Below are 16,558 nucleotides of genomic sequence, written 5' to 3'. Positions count from 1 at the left end.
TACTGTGTTCACTTTTATTTATTGAGTGTCAGGAAACACAGAGGGCCGCTGGGTAGGGGTGCCGCTGATTGGCTAGAGGGTCAGCTGGCACTCTAAGCCAATCAGTAGCTCCCCATTCATAAAAACGTAAAACATTTTCATGAATCGGGAACTAGCGATTGGCTTAGAGTGTCAGCTGACCACTCTAGCCAATCAGTGGCACCCATGCCTGACGTCAATCTGCACTTCCTGACACTCCATTTCAGAAGCCAAATACCACTGAGCGACCTGGAGCTGGAGGAAGCCTTTGGGGTTAAACCATTTGAGAGCTGTTTCACCCCTTAAAAAGAGAGCGCCTAGGGGCCTCCTTGCATCATAACATTTTCATTTAGATTAAGTTGTTATGGTGACCAGAATGTTCCTTTAATTTGATTAAAGGAACACTATAGTGTCAGGAATACAAATAAGTATTCCTGACACCATAGTTGTGAAAACACTATTCACCCTGGCTTTATGTGATAATGACTATGCCCCTTCCCTTTCATGGCACTGTCAAAAAGGGGCAAGCATGGATGTCATTACAATTATGCCCCTCCCTGGAAAAATTCCTGCGGACGCCCATGGTTATAGTTCCTGTTAGGAACGCTGGTATGTCAGATACCCGTTAGCTTCCGGTTCCTCCGGAACTGATAAAAGTGGAGTGATTATAATTAGCAGTTCGGGTGTTGATTCAAACGTTCTCCAGAAGAAAATGCAGTATCCAAGTAAATTCTCCCAGCAATTAGACATACACCCAAACATCAGACTAAACTAGATGAAGGAATTAATTCAGTCCAACTGGCCGATTTATATGCAAGTCCCCATGCAAGGGATTTACTGTGACATATTCCAAGGGCATTCCCCACTGGACCTGAGAGGGGACTATGACAAAATACACACTATAACTACATTGGCTCTCAGGTCCAGGATACTCCCACACAAAACAAAATAATCCCACCTCTGTGCCTGTGAGATAATTGAGTCAGGAACTGTACTAACATCAATTATCTCCAGGCACAAATAGCATACATTTTAACCCCTACACCCCCCACCCTCCAAAACACATGGAAGCCCCACAACAGTCAGACCCTATCTAGGGGACCAACATTTTCATGGAAATCCCAAACCCCTGAACCGATCTGGGTGATTTTCGGATGTCATATTTCAACCGACCGCACACAAAGTCTTATGTCCAAAACAGTTCCACAGTTTCAGAGGTAATGGTCGGTCTATTTCAGGGGAGTTCTAAAACCGAACAAATCCACAAACTTTTCCCCTGGCTCATGGACAACGTTTGTTCCCCTAGTTCATGGGAACAAACCTACCGAATAGCAATCTCCTGATTGGTCGGTGAAAAGAAGCAGGCGTTTGGGAAGTTGACTGGTGTTCGGAAAGTCGAGTGTCCAATTTTAGTTCCAGACACTCAACTACCAAGTCCCATTGCCTCTTTTTGTGCAACAAGATGCCACACAGAGAGAGCACTTCATCTGCAGTTCCCTTTGTAGTTAATGAACCAGGGGGTTGTCGGTGTTCGGTAGTTTTGTCTACCGAACGAGAAAAATCCAAGATAACTAACAAAACAGGGTAGTTTCTACACGCTTCCCAAGCATTTATCTGGTTGTATCTGGTGGAGGTAGTGCTGAAGGGAAACTTGCAGGATATAGCGTTTAGAAAACACATACCCTATGCTAATCTCTCGCTTTTATCTTTCAAGTAAATCCATACCCCCCAACAGCAGTGTCCAATAAAAAAGGATTTCGGTGGGTGAGGTAATATGGTGAGCTACTGACAGGAATCAGGTAACCAGAACCACCCAAAGGGACAAACATGCCCAAAAAGGGGGCATTGTCTGCCCAAATAATTTTTGTGATGGCAATAGCATGCAGGATTACCAAACAAGGGCATACTATGCAGTCATCATGAGCTTGGCATAAATTTGTCTAATGATTCACTAGCTCTACGCTTTCTAAGGACTAACCCCTAGGATTTAGTGGTCCACTCCTCTCATAACCTTCTTACTAGCATGCAGAAGCTTCTGTTGTACAGTCTGGGTAGAGAAAAGGTGGATGTAGTGAATGTAGAAGAAAGGAAACATGCCAGTGTTAGAGAGACCGTAGCAGCAAGAGCATTTGCATAGTGTGCAAAGTCAGCTTTACCTTAACGAATTTCATTGTTAGCCAGTCCACAAAACTTTTTCCCCTACATCACATCAGAGCATGTGTAGAGTAGTAAAATGTTTTTTTTTGTTGTTTTTTTTTTTTTTTAAATCAATGGCATGGGCCTGGAGCTGTGGTTCAATCATGTTAATCCATCCCTGAGTGTCAGTCAGTGGAACATTCCCCCTGTTTCTTTGCTTATTCCTCAGAGATATGTTCCTTTGTCAAACAGAGTATTTAACCTCATAGTAAACTTTTGCCGTTTAACAGCATTATTGTATGCAGTAGTTACGATTTTCTTTTCCATTTGGAAGTTATATATTCCAAATATAGTACGGTATTCTGTACATTCTTTTCATAGAAGTTGTCTTATTGATTTAAAGAAAAACTTTGTGATCTTTTGCACAATTCAGTTTCAAAATCCTCATCAATTTTCATCTATACATAGTGTACTAGTGAAATTGGTGGAAAATAGATAGTCCTGAAGAAGAAAAAAAAAAAAAAAAAAAAAAAAAAAGCTAAAATCATGCCACCCCAACCTACCTGAGAGGTTATCGGCATAATCATCACAGCCGATGTCGGTCATGTGAGCCCACTTGTAGCAATTCTTATGGCCAGGGCCGTCTTTAACAAGGGGCAAACGGGGCAGCTGCCCCGGGCCCTGTTGCTCCTGGGGGGCCCAAAGCAGCTGCCCTGTGGGCCCCCTGCCTGCAGCCAGGTCTGAACAGCCCACCGGGATACCAAGAAATATTCCGGTGGGCTGCAGCAGGTGAGGTAATCAGGGCCCCCCCCCGGCCCTTTAAGAGAGCTCCAGACCGGGCCTCTGTCTTCCTGCCTGCTGGGAGTAAGTGTTGTGAGGTCACTTCCTCCCAATTAACAGAGTGCCGCTGGGGAGGAGGCAGCATACATGGAGAGAAGGAGGAGGTACAGGCCAAGAAGAAGAAGACTCCCATCAATCTCAGCCATCCAGCTCCCACTGGATTCCAGGGAAGCCACACTTCTGTAAAGGTAAGGAGGGTGGCTAAACTATGTAAATTGATATGACTGTATGTGTGTATGTGTATCTGACTGTGTGTGTGTATGTATATCTGACTGTATGTGTGTATGTGTATCTGACTGTATGTGTGTATGTGTATCTGACTGTATGTGTGTATGTGTATCTGACTGTATGTGTGTATGTGTATCTGACTGTATGTGTGTATGTGTATCTGACTGTGTGTCTGACTATGTGTATCTCACTGTGTGTGTGTGTGTGTGTATCTGACAGTGTGAGTATCTGACTGTGTGTGTGTGTATCTGACTGCGTGTGTGTATGTGTATCTGACTGTATGTGTATATCTGACTGTGTATCTGACTGTGTGTGTGTGTATCTGACTGTGTGTGTGTCTGACTGACTGTATGTGTATATCTGACTGTGTGCCTGACTGTGTGTGTGTGTGTGTGTGTCTGTGTATGTGTATCTGACTGTGTCTGTGTATGTGTATCTGACTGTGTCTGTGTATGTGTATATGACTGTGTGTGTCTGACTGTGTGTGTAGCTGATTGTATGTGTGTGTGTGTATCTGACTGTATGTGTATATCTGACTGTGTGTGTATATCTGACTGTGTGTGTACCTGACTGTATGTGTGTATGTGTACCTGACTGTATGTGTGTGTGTGTACCTGACTGTATGTGTGTACCTGACTGTATGTGTGTATGTGTATCTGACTGTATGTGTGTCCGACTATGTGTGTGTCCGACTATGTGTGTGTGTATCTCACTGTGTGTGTGTGTGTGTGTGTGTGTGTGTATCTCACTGTGTGTGTGTGTGTGTGTGTGTGTGTATCTCACTGTGTGTGTGTGTATGTATCTCACTGTGTGTGTGTGTATCTCACTGTGTGTGTGTGTATGTATCTCACTGTGTGTGTGTATCTCACTGTGTGTGTGTGTGTGTATCTCACTGTGTGTGTGTGTGTGTGTGTGTGTGTATCTCACTGTGTGTGTATATGTATCTGACTTTGTGTGCATCTGACTGTGTGTGTGTATCTGACTGTATGTATGTGTGTGTGTGTATGTGTATCTGACTGTATGTGTATATCTGACTGTGTGTGTGTGTATGTATCTGACTGTGTGTGTGTGTGTGTATCTGACTGTGTGTGTGTGTGTGTATCTGACTGTGTGTGTGTGTGTGTATCTGACTGTGTGTGTGTGTGTATCTGACTGTGTGTGTGTGTGTATCTGACTGTGTGTGTGTGTGTATCTGACTGTGTGTGTGTATCTGACTGTGTGTGTGTATCTGACTGTGTGTGTGTATCTGACTGTGTGTGTGTGTGTGTGTGTGTGTGTGTGTGTGTATCTGTGTACCTGTGTGTCAGTTTGTATGTGTACCTGTGTGTCAGTGTATATCTACCTGTGTGTGTATATGAGTGTCAATGTGTGTATCTATGCATCCCATCTAACATTGCACACAAATAAACCCCTGCATTCCAACATTAACAATGCACACACATACACTGTGTTCCTGTGTGTATTTCAGTGTTTGTGTAAGTGTGCATCTGTGTGACAATGCATACATTCCAGCATTCCTATGCCAACACTGCACACAAATACACCCCTGCATGTGTACCTGTGTTTGTGTGTGTACATATCTGTGTCAGTGTGTGTAAGTGTGTATCTCCGTGTGTGGATGTGTATTTATGTATGTGTCTGTGTGTGTATACGCCAGTCTTTGTCAGTGTGTGCATGTGCCCAGATGTGTGTATGTATCAGTGTGCTAATGTGTATGTATATCTGTGAATGCATGTCATACATCACGGCAATCAAACACAACATGCAAACACACCCCTGCAAACATTACATACAAACACACCCCTGAATTCAAACTCAAAAAGTATATAGAAACACATCCCTACACTTAAACACCAATACTACACCCTACATGCACACACATACTGTATACAACAACATGCTCACATTCAAATGCACAAACACTGCTCACAAATGCAGCCCTGCAAGAATGGCCAAATGGTAGATCCCCAGCTGGCATAGCATCGTGGGAATTGTACAACAGATGAGGATTTATCTTTTCTCTGCTCTTGCGCTAGAGGGGAGGCTCAAAACAATGTCTTGCACCAGGGCCCTGTCTACATTAGTTCTGCCACTGTGTTGGGGTGGAGGGCGTGATTGCATGCCAGAGAGTGAAAGTGTGGGGGGAGGGCAGGATCCAGGGGGCCCAAGCAAATGCTTGCCCAGGGTCCAGTCAATGTTAAAGACGGCCCTGCTTATGGCATCCTCCAGCCATGAATAATTTTTGGCCATGTTGGTAAAGACCTTGCAAACTAAGTTTTTTGCGTGTAATTAAGTAAACGCAAAACCTTGAATTAAAGTAATTTTGTTAAGGGTTCATTTTTAAATAAAGAGACCATGATTTTTTTTTTACTTCAGAAGCCATTAAAGAGCTGGCCAACCACACCTTGTCCCTGCTCACATGGCTGAGTAAGTTCTATTGTATAACTATACATATATTGGCTTTTTTGCATTCCAGGCTGATGATAGTTCCGCTGCTGGTTATATGTGTTCTTTGGGTTATATGGGTTATATGTGTTCTTTTAAAATGTATTTACAACCACATGGTAATATTCAGATGGACTAATGCTGTCCATACTGTTTTGCTCGAGGTGGCAGTCAATATAATTATGTGTAAAAGGACATTGATGTAGAAGAAATAAAAGACAGCAGTGTTAATACAGGTGGAAGAAAAAAAAAAAAAATCAAGAAAAAATGGTTTTAATATTTATTTTATATACAATGTCCTGAAAGGAAGTAATGCAACTACACAAATACATGTCAGTGTTTGTCTCCAATATGGTACAATAGGTTGCAGACTAGATGTTATCCAGTTCACTCGTTGAGATTTTTCTTGTTAGAATTGTAATTTTGTATCTTTTCATTCTGCTAAATTCAGCTGCCCTGATTGTGAAGTCATTGTTCCCATTAAAACGCAGGCCCACTCGCAACTTGCTCATTATGGAAACCATTGTTTTTAGGGACAAGGATACATTTAAGCAAATGATAGCAGATTTACTAAGAACATAAGAGAAACCATTTTGAATTTATATTTACAGGAGAGGTTTTAGTAACCATTCACAAAAACAAACAATGTACACAACCCACATACTCTTTTTACATTTCATAGTTATTTGCTTCTACAGCAGTACATTTTGCAAAATTACAAATTTGCCTATTGTAGATATAAATCAGGTCTCGCCATTCATGTCATCTCAATTAAGTGATTTTGGAGCATGGATGTTCAATTACTTAATCTGTGCTTTGTGCATCGAGGACTTCTCCGCGCACATGCACTATGTCTGTTCAGAAGTACTTGACTGGACAAAATTCATCAGGGCTAATGGCTTCATGGTAGGTGGGTTCAACTTATAATAGGTGTCTGTTCTGGCGCTGAATTACAAATCTTAATAACAAAAAAAAAAAAAGTGGCTCATGATCATACAGTTATAAAAGGTACAGATCTAATAGGTTCCTGTAACTAAAGATGTTTTTATATCTTTATAAAAAAAAATGAATTGTAGTTGTCCATCCATACAGCACACACTTGCTTGTTAAATCTCAGAATTAACGAGAAAATAAAAAAGCCTACACATAACCTCTCCAAAACGTCAGTAGTTGTCCACATAATATAGACAGTTATATATATACACAGAGAAAAAAAATCTATACAAAAAACAAACAAACTGCTTACAGTGTCCTTCATAAATTTAAGGCACAATTGTGCAATTTGACTTTTTTGTTTAAATCACCATACGTTTTAATCAGTTAGAATTTCACTAAATAAAAAGATAAGCATAGAGGACTTGTATTTCCATCGTGTTTGACATATTGTTTTGTTTAAATAATTTTCTTACGTTTTTGAGGAATATATAAGAAATGTGAATTACATTTATTTTGCACATTCCCCATGCAATAAAACACTTAAGTACGAATATATCTGTATAATAATAACAGGTATACTGAAAGAGAGGTATACTTTTTAAATTGTAAGCACATTCAGGTCAAATGTAACACCCAGCAAACCAGGTGTCAGCTGCTGCACCATTTTTTGTTTTGTTTTGTTATTGGCAGTAAAATAAATCATCTCACTAAAGGCAGTTACTAGGTTTACACTGAGCACTGACTTTGCATTAGGTAATCAAGTATTCGGACATTACCAATGTGACATGCACTGCAGAGAAAATACGGCCTACTTTGTATTTGCTATGCTTTTGTTGTTCATGGTCATAATGCAGATTTTGGTTTTATAACCCAATCAGCATTGGGATTAAGTTGCAACAGATCCTTCATATAGGTATTTTCTTCAAGGCAACGCTCCCCTGTTAGAAACAAAAAACACAAACATGTTAGCAAGTAGGGAATGGTAAATAGTCCGCAATGCCTGAACAGTTAAGTTACCGGTACGTAGAATGCTCATCACATAATTGCTGGACGGAGATAAACAATGAGTAGGACTCAGCAAATCCATGACGACACAGAAATGGGTCTGGAAATAGATAATCTGTCTCAATGTCATTCAGGGGACATTAAAAGATCCCATGAATGGACCTATGTGCAAATGGACCAAACTGTGTATGTGGATTATTCTTGTGAAATCCTGCCTTACATCCCAGGGAGGAAGCGATATAAAGACACAAACTTTTAATTCCTCTGTGCTGCCAGAGAATGCACATACATAACCGTTTGTGAAAGACATTAAGAATGGTGCTACCAAACCTCTAAGCTCCTCTTCCCAACTAACCACTGTTTAAGAGATAATCAGCACTGGGGAGGAGAGAAGGAGAATTGGAATTCAGCTGAATGTGTTTGTTTGTATATGCAGCGACTAAACGATCACTGGTGCAACTCCACAGTTGAGGGGCCCCATCGGGTGGTTCATGCATAGGGCCACCAGATAGGTATTATTGAACAAGGACACTGAAATATTGGCAATGCTGGGAGGAAGTGAGAGCCTGTCACTTACTTTCAACTACACAGAGTGACACATGTGGAGGGAGAAAGGAGGGGGGGGATGAAGGGGGGTAGTGGGGGAGAGAACAAGGAGAGAGCCTGCTCAAGCTACAAAGTCCCATAAGCCTCAGCCAGCAGCCAGACCCAAGGAAGTCTCCATCCTGCACACAAAAATGTATGTTAACAGGAAGGTGGCTAAAAACATAAAAAGTATGACGTTTATGGGTGTATGTATGTGTCCGTGTGTGTATATGCGAGTCAGCGTTTGTGTATGTGACAGTGTTAATGAATGTATGCATGCATGCATGCGTCAGTGCATGGGCATATATTCCAGTAAACATTAACACTACATCCACTGGATAGACTGGATATCCTTGCAATCAAATGCAAACAATACATACAAAAAACACATTGCAAATTGTATTTACACATCACTTCATTCAAACATCAATACAACACACAAATGTACTTCCGCATTTAAAAGCCAAAACTATATACACACTCCTGCAATCAAATGCAAACATTTAATGGAAGTACACTACTGCATTTCAATGACAATGGTACATACAAATACACACCTAGATGCGCACACACATACTCCATACAAAACCACACTTACATTCATACGCACAAACTGCTCACAAATATAACCCTGCAAGGATGGGGAAATGGTAGCAGTGTGGGAGTTGTATGACAGATGGGGGATCTATCTTTTCCCCTTGTGCTAAAGGGGAGCCCCCACAAAATTCTCTCTCTGTAATAGTTCTGTCAGAGTAATAGGCTAGTTGTGTGTTGATTGTTAATTAAAATAATGTCTGCCTCTTATCTTTGCTCTGGCACTTCGATTCTATGGAAAACTGACAAAGAGCTTATACCACACGTTGTCTGTTACCATGGCAGACCTCTAAAATAAAGCAAAAATATATATTACAGATTTTCGTGTTTGTGACATTGTAGTCATGCAAACACCATATTAGAATGCATCCTGTTCCTGTGGTCTCTAAATCTTATGCTACAAGAGTGAAATAAATAAATAAAATATTGTATTGTTATTTTAGATGCAAATGCCATAACAGCATATTATTTGTGCGCTTGTTTGTGTGGCTATTTAGCCATTTACATGTGTAAGCAGCTAGCTGGCTTCAATGTTTGTCCCTTGCTCCCACATTTTAGAATTACATCACCTAAAGTAGTAGTATACATTGCAAGCACAAGAAAAAAACATCAACTGATTGAAAGACTTAATATTTGCAAGACATACTTACCAATATTTCCTCCAATTTCATATAGACAAACCTCTTCTTTTTTTAAATTTCTTGCACCACTGCAACAGCAAACATTGGGAGGGGGGGTGGGGGGGAATAGTAAATGAAAAATATAAAAAACAATAAATAAAAACAAAATTACCATTTCCCCTATGTTTGTTCTTAATGAAATGTAAAACAAATTCCAAAAAAGGAATAATGCATGCAGGGCTCATGGATACTTGGGGGTTTCATTTTCACAAGATACTTCTGAAATGTACATGTCATTAATTCCATTTGTAATTCTACTACATTAAAAGGGACACTATAGGCTACCAGGCCTCTTAACCCTGCAATGGCATTTATGGAAGTTTTTGATAAACTGTAATAATCCCCTTTCAGGATTAATTACACCTCTAGTGGTTGTCTGGTAGACTTCTGGGTGGTTAGGTGACTTTTGGTCTCTGCATGAGGACATCCAGTTTCACCCAAAACACCCCATAGGAAAACATTTTATAATACTCTCCTATGGGAAGTCCTAATGTGTGTGTGTCGGAAAAGGAGGAGCAGATGCAGAGCCTAAACCATGGCAGAGAGACATTGGCACTGGAATAAGTTAAGTGATGAAAGTTTATCCCCTTCAGCACCATGAGGGAGGGAGGCACTATAGGGAGCTAAAACAAATTTCTTTTTCCTAGAACTACAGTTTCCCTTTCAGTATTAACCTTGCACTTCACCAGAGGTATCATATTAAAGCTGTATAGATAATTATGGGAATAGTAAGGCTGGTCATGCACTTATTTTACTTCAAATACTACGATTACTTCAAATAATCTGGTTCTCTGCATGCCATTTCTGACAAAAACATTGAAACAATAAAATGTTTTATTACAAATGAAAGGAAATGTTTTGTGTGGCAATTATCTCTGCTGCAGTTCTCAATGTGCCAAACTACTTGCACAAACAAAAGCTTTAACCTGACCAGGTCCATGTCACATTTATGAGCTATTAAAGGATTGACAGAAACCATTTTGGAATACAGAAGAAATTAAGTTAATTTTTCTAGTTTTATTCGCCAATGATAATTGACATTTTACAGTTGAGATGGAGTAAAACATTACTTTCCCAGAGGGATATAATATATATTATTAATAAAACTAAAACTATTCAAATCACTCATTTTTCTTGTATATGCAGTATTTTATAAATATCTCAGAGACAAAGACAAAATAAAACCTACAGTAAAAAGGGTTATTCTTTATATTTAAATTTCAAATGGATTTACAGTATGAACTATTTAATAGAAATAATGACTAATAATAAACTTCAAAATGTTGTTGTGTTTGTTTTTTTTATAAGATTCTGAATGCTCCCCCTCCACGTCATATCTTGCCTCTGACAATTATGTACATTTTGATGCACATGTCCCTGTGGGCAGGTTAGGGTTGTTTTCTCTCCCAATTATAATCTCCCCGTGAACAGTATCTTGCAGTTGCATTTACCCTTTAAGGCCATTAAATGTTTACCCTTTAAGTTCGATAGAGTGCACCTTACTGTTAATATTCTATGGTATTTTGACCCACCTAATTTCTTGACTGTGTATTCTGCAATCCTTGACTTTGGTTTGCCTGACTATCCTGTTAACGTTTGTTTTGCTGACCTTGGCTAGTAATACAGAGATTTCTTTATGCCTTTTTGTGGCATTTTGCATAAAATATTGCATTATGCCCAGCCAGTTATAAGGACTACAAATATGTTATTTCCTTTCTCTGCTATATTAATCTACCTTTATCCTGATAATAGCATAAGTTAAATTATTTTAAAATGGATGCCCAAGGCATCAGAGAGCTGGATCCAGCCATGTTAATGCAAATGTTATTGGAGAATATCCTGATTATTTGCAGCACATAAGGGATATTCAAAATGTAATACACTTTCATCCAATTTTTGCTTTCTATGCATGGAGTTGCAAAAGGAACTATTTTAGAAACATGGATAGATAGATCTAACAAAGAGGGCAACTCCAACCTGTAGTATTTCTTTAAAAGGATAATTACAAGATTTATGCACACACAAAAAAACGCACACAACACCATCATGGATAATGATGTCCCATAAATGTTAAGTCCATTTAAAATACTACACACCTCTCTTGGTTGAGGAACCGTCCCAGGATGTCTCCAGCTTTCAGCTCTTCTGTTAGTTGAACTGCCATGGATACTTTGGAAAAGTGAGGAGCTTGTATCCGTATAAACCCCTGAGGAACGTCATTCTAACACATAGTGGGAGAAAAAAAATCTTCATTATTACTTTTAATCTATAAAACGGCCATAGAATTAAAAACATCAATGCCTAAAATGAAAAAAAGCATTTGGCTCAGAACCAAATCTAGGCAGTTCTCTGAAACATTATGCTAGTTAAAGCTCTGCATACCTTAACTCAATTATGAGGATTTAGACAGGATGGAAACAACCACACAAGGAGCAGTAACCTCCATTGGGCAAAACATGATCTAAAAGGCTGTTGAGCAATTTAAAGGGACACTAGTCACCAGAACAACTAGAGTATTTGTTCTGGTGAATAGAATAATTCCCTTCAGGCTTCTTGCAGTAAACACGGTTTTTTCAGAGAAAAGGCAGGGTATACATTACAGCCTGGGGATACCTTCACTGGCCACCCTCACTGAGGGTCAGTGTCTTCACCCTCTGCATGGAGAAACTGAACATTCCTCATAGAGAAGCATTGATTCAATGTATCTCTGGGAGGAGATGCCTATTGGCCAAGGCTGTGTTTGGCTCTTCCCCTGATCTACCTCCTTGGCAATCTCAGCCAACCCAAAGGGAGAGCATTGTGATTAGTTTAAATAATCACTTCTGATGTCAGCCAAGGAGGCAGATCAGGGGCAGAGTCAGCAGAAGATTTTACTATATTTAGGTGGAAAAGGAGGGACCAGATGGTGTTTTTAACACACGTTAGTGTTCCTGAGCCTAGTGTTCCTTTAAGAGGAATTTTAACTCGCCACATCGAACCAGATATTGGAATTATGGAAAGTATATTCTTTTACTTTTTTAATTAACAAAATCAAGCTAAAAGTAAAAGGTTTTAAAAAGTTTTAATTTCTTCCTGAGCTCTTTTTGTGTTTGCTAACAAATTAGGACATATCTGTTTGTTGATCTGAGACTAATAAATCTATGAATTGATGCTTTGCGCTAATCATGTGGAGAAGGCGGTGCAGTACACGAATGCCTATGTCTAAACATAATCATGTTGATTATTTGTTGTATATGTCATTTTACAATATATATATATTGGTTTTTTTTTTTTTTTACTAAAGTGAAAACTACCAGGAATTCAAAGTAGATTTCAACTGTAACCCTGCATTAAAATATTAAATGCATTCTAATCAAGAAAAAATGCACACAGCTGAAAACAGGAATTATTAACAGATATGTTATATCATGAGCAGTACTCCTGTTTAAGAATTAGTTTAATAAATAATGATAGGCGAGTGCATTGGCATCATTCTAGACAGTATTTCAGAAACACAGACACTCTCAGACAAGCGCTCACTCCGCTTACAGTAACAGAGCCCTAATCCCCTTGTTTATTTCTTTTGTGGTGGTGGAGGCAAAACCATAGTGAAAGGGTCCCATAGCTTTGCTCTCTCCTTTAAGATGGCAGATATGGGAGAAGAAAAGAGACAGAGAGCCAAGTCAATAAGAGTTCAGTTCCCAAGCTCCATCTCAAGTCACGGCAATAACTGCCAGGTTTTGGTGTAATGCATTGCCTGCATAGAAGACTGCCCCAGGGCCGCTAGCGGAACCGTCTTGAGCTGAGCACTTTGAGCTGTCACAGGCAGCAGTGACAACCATGGCTCTCATACCTAATCATCCCACAACCTGTGGTTTTGCAGGAGGTACAATCAAACCCCATGGCACATGGTATTCTCTCTGGCTGCTTGTATAGCTAACACACGTGTGTTACAAAAACGTTTGAACAGGATAGAATATTTGGGCGCAGCATTTATTTTGCTATTTATACACATTGGTATGTGCTTGCTTTATGTGCAGAGTCACATTTTCTTTTTTAATGTTTAATGTTGGAAAAGTGCATTGTTTAATAGTCTGAACCCTACTGTATTGTCAATGACTGGGGTCATGAAAACATTTCTGCGTTCCTTTGTCAACGCCCTGTATTAATAACACTCCTTAATATACTGTGGATAGCTCCATTTACCTTCAGTGTATGCTTTGGATGAATAATAGAAACTAAAAAAAGCTATTAAATAAAAAAAATAAAAAATTTTTTTTTAAAAAAAGCTGGTATACATTTACTACATATCAAAAACTTTCCCCTTTCAAATAAATCATTAAAAACCATCTGTGGAAAGCAATGGCTGAAACATTTCTGTATTTGCGGTGTCTAAAAGAGAATAGAATGTACAAATTGTGGTCTCATCATCAGTCATTGTTGGTAAAAGGTTAAAATGTATACGTAGGAGTAATAGAATGCCTGTAATGTTATAAGAGAAATAATGCCATGCCATACTAGTCTTAGCTCGATTTTTTTAGGTAAACTAGTTAGTAAAAGAAGTTAGAGGTAGGCACATCTTTTTCTGTCTGGGGGTGATGTATTTTGTTACAGCTGTACAACATTGAATAGTTTAAACCCCACATCAAGGAACATGTCTAGTGATCACACAGTTAAGATTCCTGCCAATTGTAGACTCAATACTTTGACTATGCATATTGACTGTGATGATACTGGATACATGACCAAGGATTTACTAACAAAATCTGAATCTGCTCACCTATTCAATTTCTAACTATGTAACGCTCCATTAAGTCCCCATGGGTCACAATCTTGTCCTCTCTGCTTTGCCAAGCATGTTATTGTAGTCATACTCAATGCTCCATTTATATCTTTATTTGGAAAAGCACTGATTGATAAAAAAAAAAAAAGTTGATCTGCTACCTCCTTGTTTTTACAAGAGCATGAAAAGTGAAATATAAACAGAAACTTGGGGGAGGCATGGGGAGGTGGTGTTGCATTAAAGGGACACTATATGCACCCAGACCACTTCAGCTCATTGGGTGCAGTGTCCCAGGTCTCTTAACTCTGCAATGGTAAATATATTTTAAATATAATATATACAATGGTATATTTATAAATATATAAATATAAGTATGTCTTTTTTTCTATTCATAACCAACAGCCTTTGATGCCAACAGAATTGTGAGACTGTCCGGGTTATTTACTAAAGTGAGAATTCAAGGTGATTTCAAAGTGAATTTTAAAGTAGCCAAACTGGAAAAATTCTAGAAGTCAGCTGTGTGTTCAGTTCAATCACTCTGACTTTAGTGATTAACCCTGTAAGTGTTCAAAGGCCAGTGCCACAGGGCAATTAAGTTGCCAAACTAATGTAAAGTCAGAAAATGAAATAATTTCCCATGTGCCATCTATATATCATTTGTGAAATTTGGTTGCTGCAGGTCTTGGGGTAAATTGGTCAAAACCGAACGACTTCAAAATACTTTATTTTTCACCAAGATTTCCCTTACGAATTTTTTATTTTCTTTTATTAGAAAGAAGGAGAACAATCAATCAAACATGAAGTGCTCAAGAAAAGCAGATGCTGAGCAGAGACTCATTCAGAATGACAGGTTGAGTGAAGATTGTTCGGCATAGTGAAATTTGACATTCTGCAAGATGTTTCCACAGTGTTTATCTGTAGATAAACAGCATGGAAAAATCGTATCACAAATCAATCCCAAATTAAAAAAGTAGTTATATAATTTGTGACTTTCAGAATTCACTTTTCACATATGATATAAAGGACTATCAGGGCCGCCATCAGAAATTTTGAGGCCCCTGACAGGGGGCTTCCCGTTCCCTCTCCCCCCAGGTCCGCCCACGCCCTACGTAGTCCGCTGACAATGATGCAGGATTGAATGTGGTGTGTATAGTGGAAGTGAATTAGAATGTGTGTAATGGATGTAGTGTTTGTGTGTATTAGATACTGTTTGTGCAGTGAATGCAGAGTGTGTGTTTGTGTAGCGGATGCAGTGTGTATTAGACGCAGTGTCTGTGTACTGTGAATACAGGATGTTTGTGTAGTGGATGCTCTGTGTACAGTTAATGCAGAGTGTGTTGTGTTAGTGTATACAGTTAATGCAGAGTGTGTTGTGTTAGTGTATACAGTTAATGCAGAGTGTGTTGTGTTAGTGTATACAGTTAATGCAGAGTGTGTTGTGTTAGTGTATACAGTTAATGCAGTGCGTGTTGTGTTGGTGGTGAATGCAGTGCGTGTTGTGTTGGTGGTGAATGCAGTGCGTGTTGTGTTGGTGGTGTATGCAGTGCGTGTTGTGTTGTGTTGGTGTATGCAGTGCGTGTTGTGTTGTGTTGGTGTATGCAGTGCGTGTTGTGTTGTGTTGGTCTATGCAGTGCGTGTTGTGTTGTGTTGGTCTATGCAGTGCGTGTGTGTTGTGTTGGTCTATGCAGTGCGTGTGTGTTGTGTTGGTCTATGCAGTGCGTGTGTGTTGTGTTGGTGTACGCAGTGCGTGTGTGTTGTGTTGGTGTACGCAGTGCGTGTGTGGTGTTGGTGTACGCAGTGCGTGTGTGGTGTTGGTGTACGCAGTGCGTGTGTGGTGTTGGTGTACGCAGTGCGTGTGTGGTGTTGGTGTACGCAGTGCGTGTGTGGTGTTGGTGTACGCAGTGCGTGTGTGGTGTTGGTGTACGCAGTGCGTGTGTGGTGTTGGTGTACGCAGTGCGTGTGTGGTGTTGGTGTACACAGTGCGTGTGTTGTGTTGGTGTATGCAGTGCGTGTGTTGTGTTGGTGTACGCAGTGCGTGTGTTGTGTTGGTGTACGCAGTGCGTGTGTTGTGTTGGTGTACGCAGTGCGTGTGTTGTGTTGGTGTATGCAGTGCGTGTATTGTATTGGTGTATGCAGTGTGTGTGTAAATGTGCAATCGGGGGGGGGAGGAAAGGGCATTTTCACATTAATTTCACATACATTTCCTGTTAAATTAATTAACTGTTTCTCCCCCCCTCCCTGCTTCTTACTTGTGTCCAGGGAGGGGGGAGATTCCATCCCTGGTAGTCCGGTGGCATGGGGGGCCCTCGGCTCCCTGTAACTGCAGAGG

The 16,558-nt window shown here is 39.9% G+C and overlaps 1 protein-coding gene across 2 annotated transcripts in view; it reads right to left on the bottom strand.

Moving 5' to 3' along the window:
• Window positions 1-5,934: 5,934 nt before the first annotated feature.
• Window positions 5,935-16,558, bottom strand: part of ARHGAP18 (Rho GTPase activating protein 18) — a 150,665-nt gene continuing 140,041 nt past the window's right edge. For both annotated transcript variants that reach the window (XM_063443143.1, XM_063443142.1), the window contains exons 13-15: window positions 11,564-11,688; window positions 9,438-9,496; window positions 5,935-7,541 (exon numbers count right to left, since the gene is read on the bottom strand). In XM_063443143.1, the coding sequence (XP_063299213.1) occupies window positions 7,447-7,541; window positions 9,438-9,496; window positions 11,564-11,688 (279 nt within the window). In that variant the 3' untranslated portion in view covers window positions 5,935-7,446. The remainder of the gene's footprint in view (window positions 7,542-9,437; window positions 9,497-11,563; window positions 11,689-16,558) is intronic.

This window comes from Pelobates fuscus, chromosome 2, assembly GCF_036172605.1.
Source record: "Pelobates fuscus isolate aPelFus1 chromosome 2, aPelFus1.pri, whole genome shotgun sequence".
NCBI classification, from domain to species: Eukaryota; Metazoa; Chordata; class Amphibia; order Anura; family Pelobatidae; genus Pelobates; species Pelobates fuscus.
Note: the sequence above shows the minus strand (reverse complement) of the source record. Positions and strands in the feature narration are given on the sequence as shown.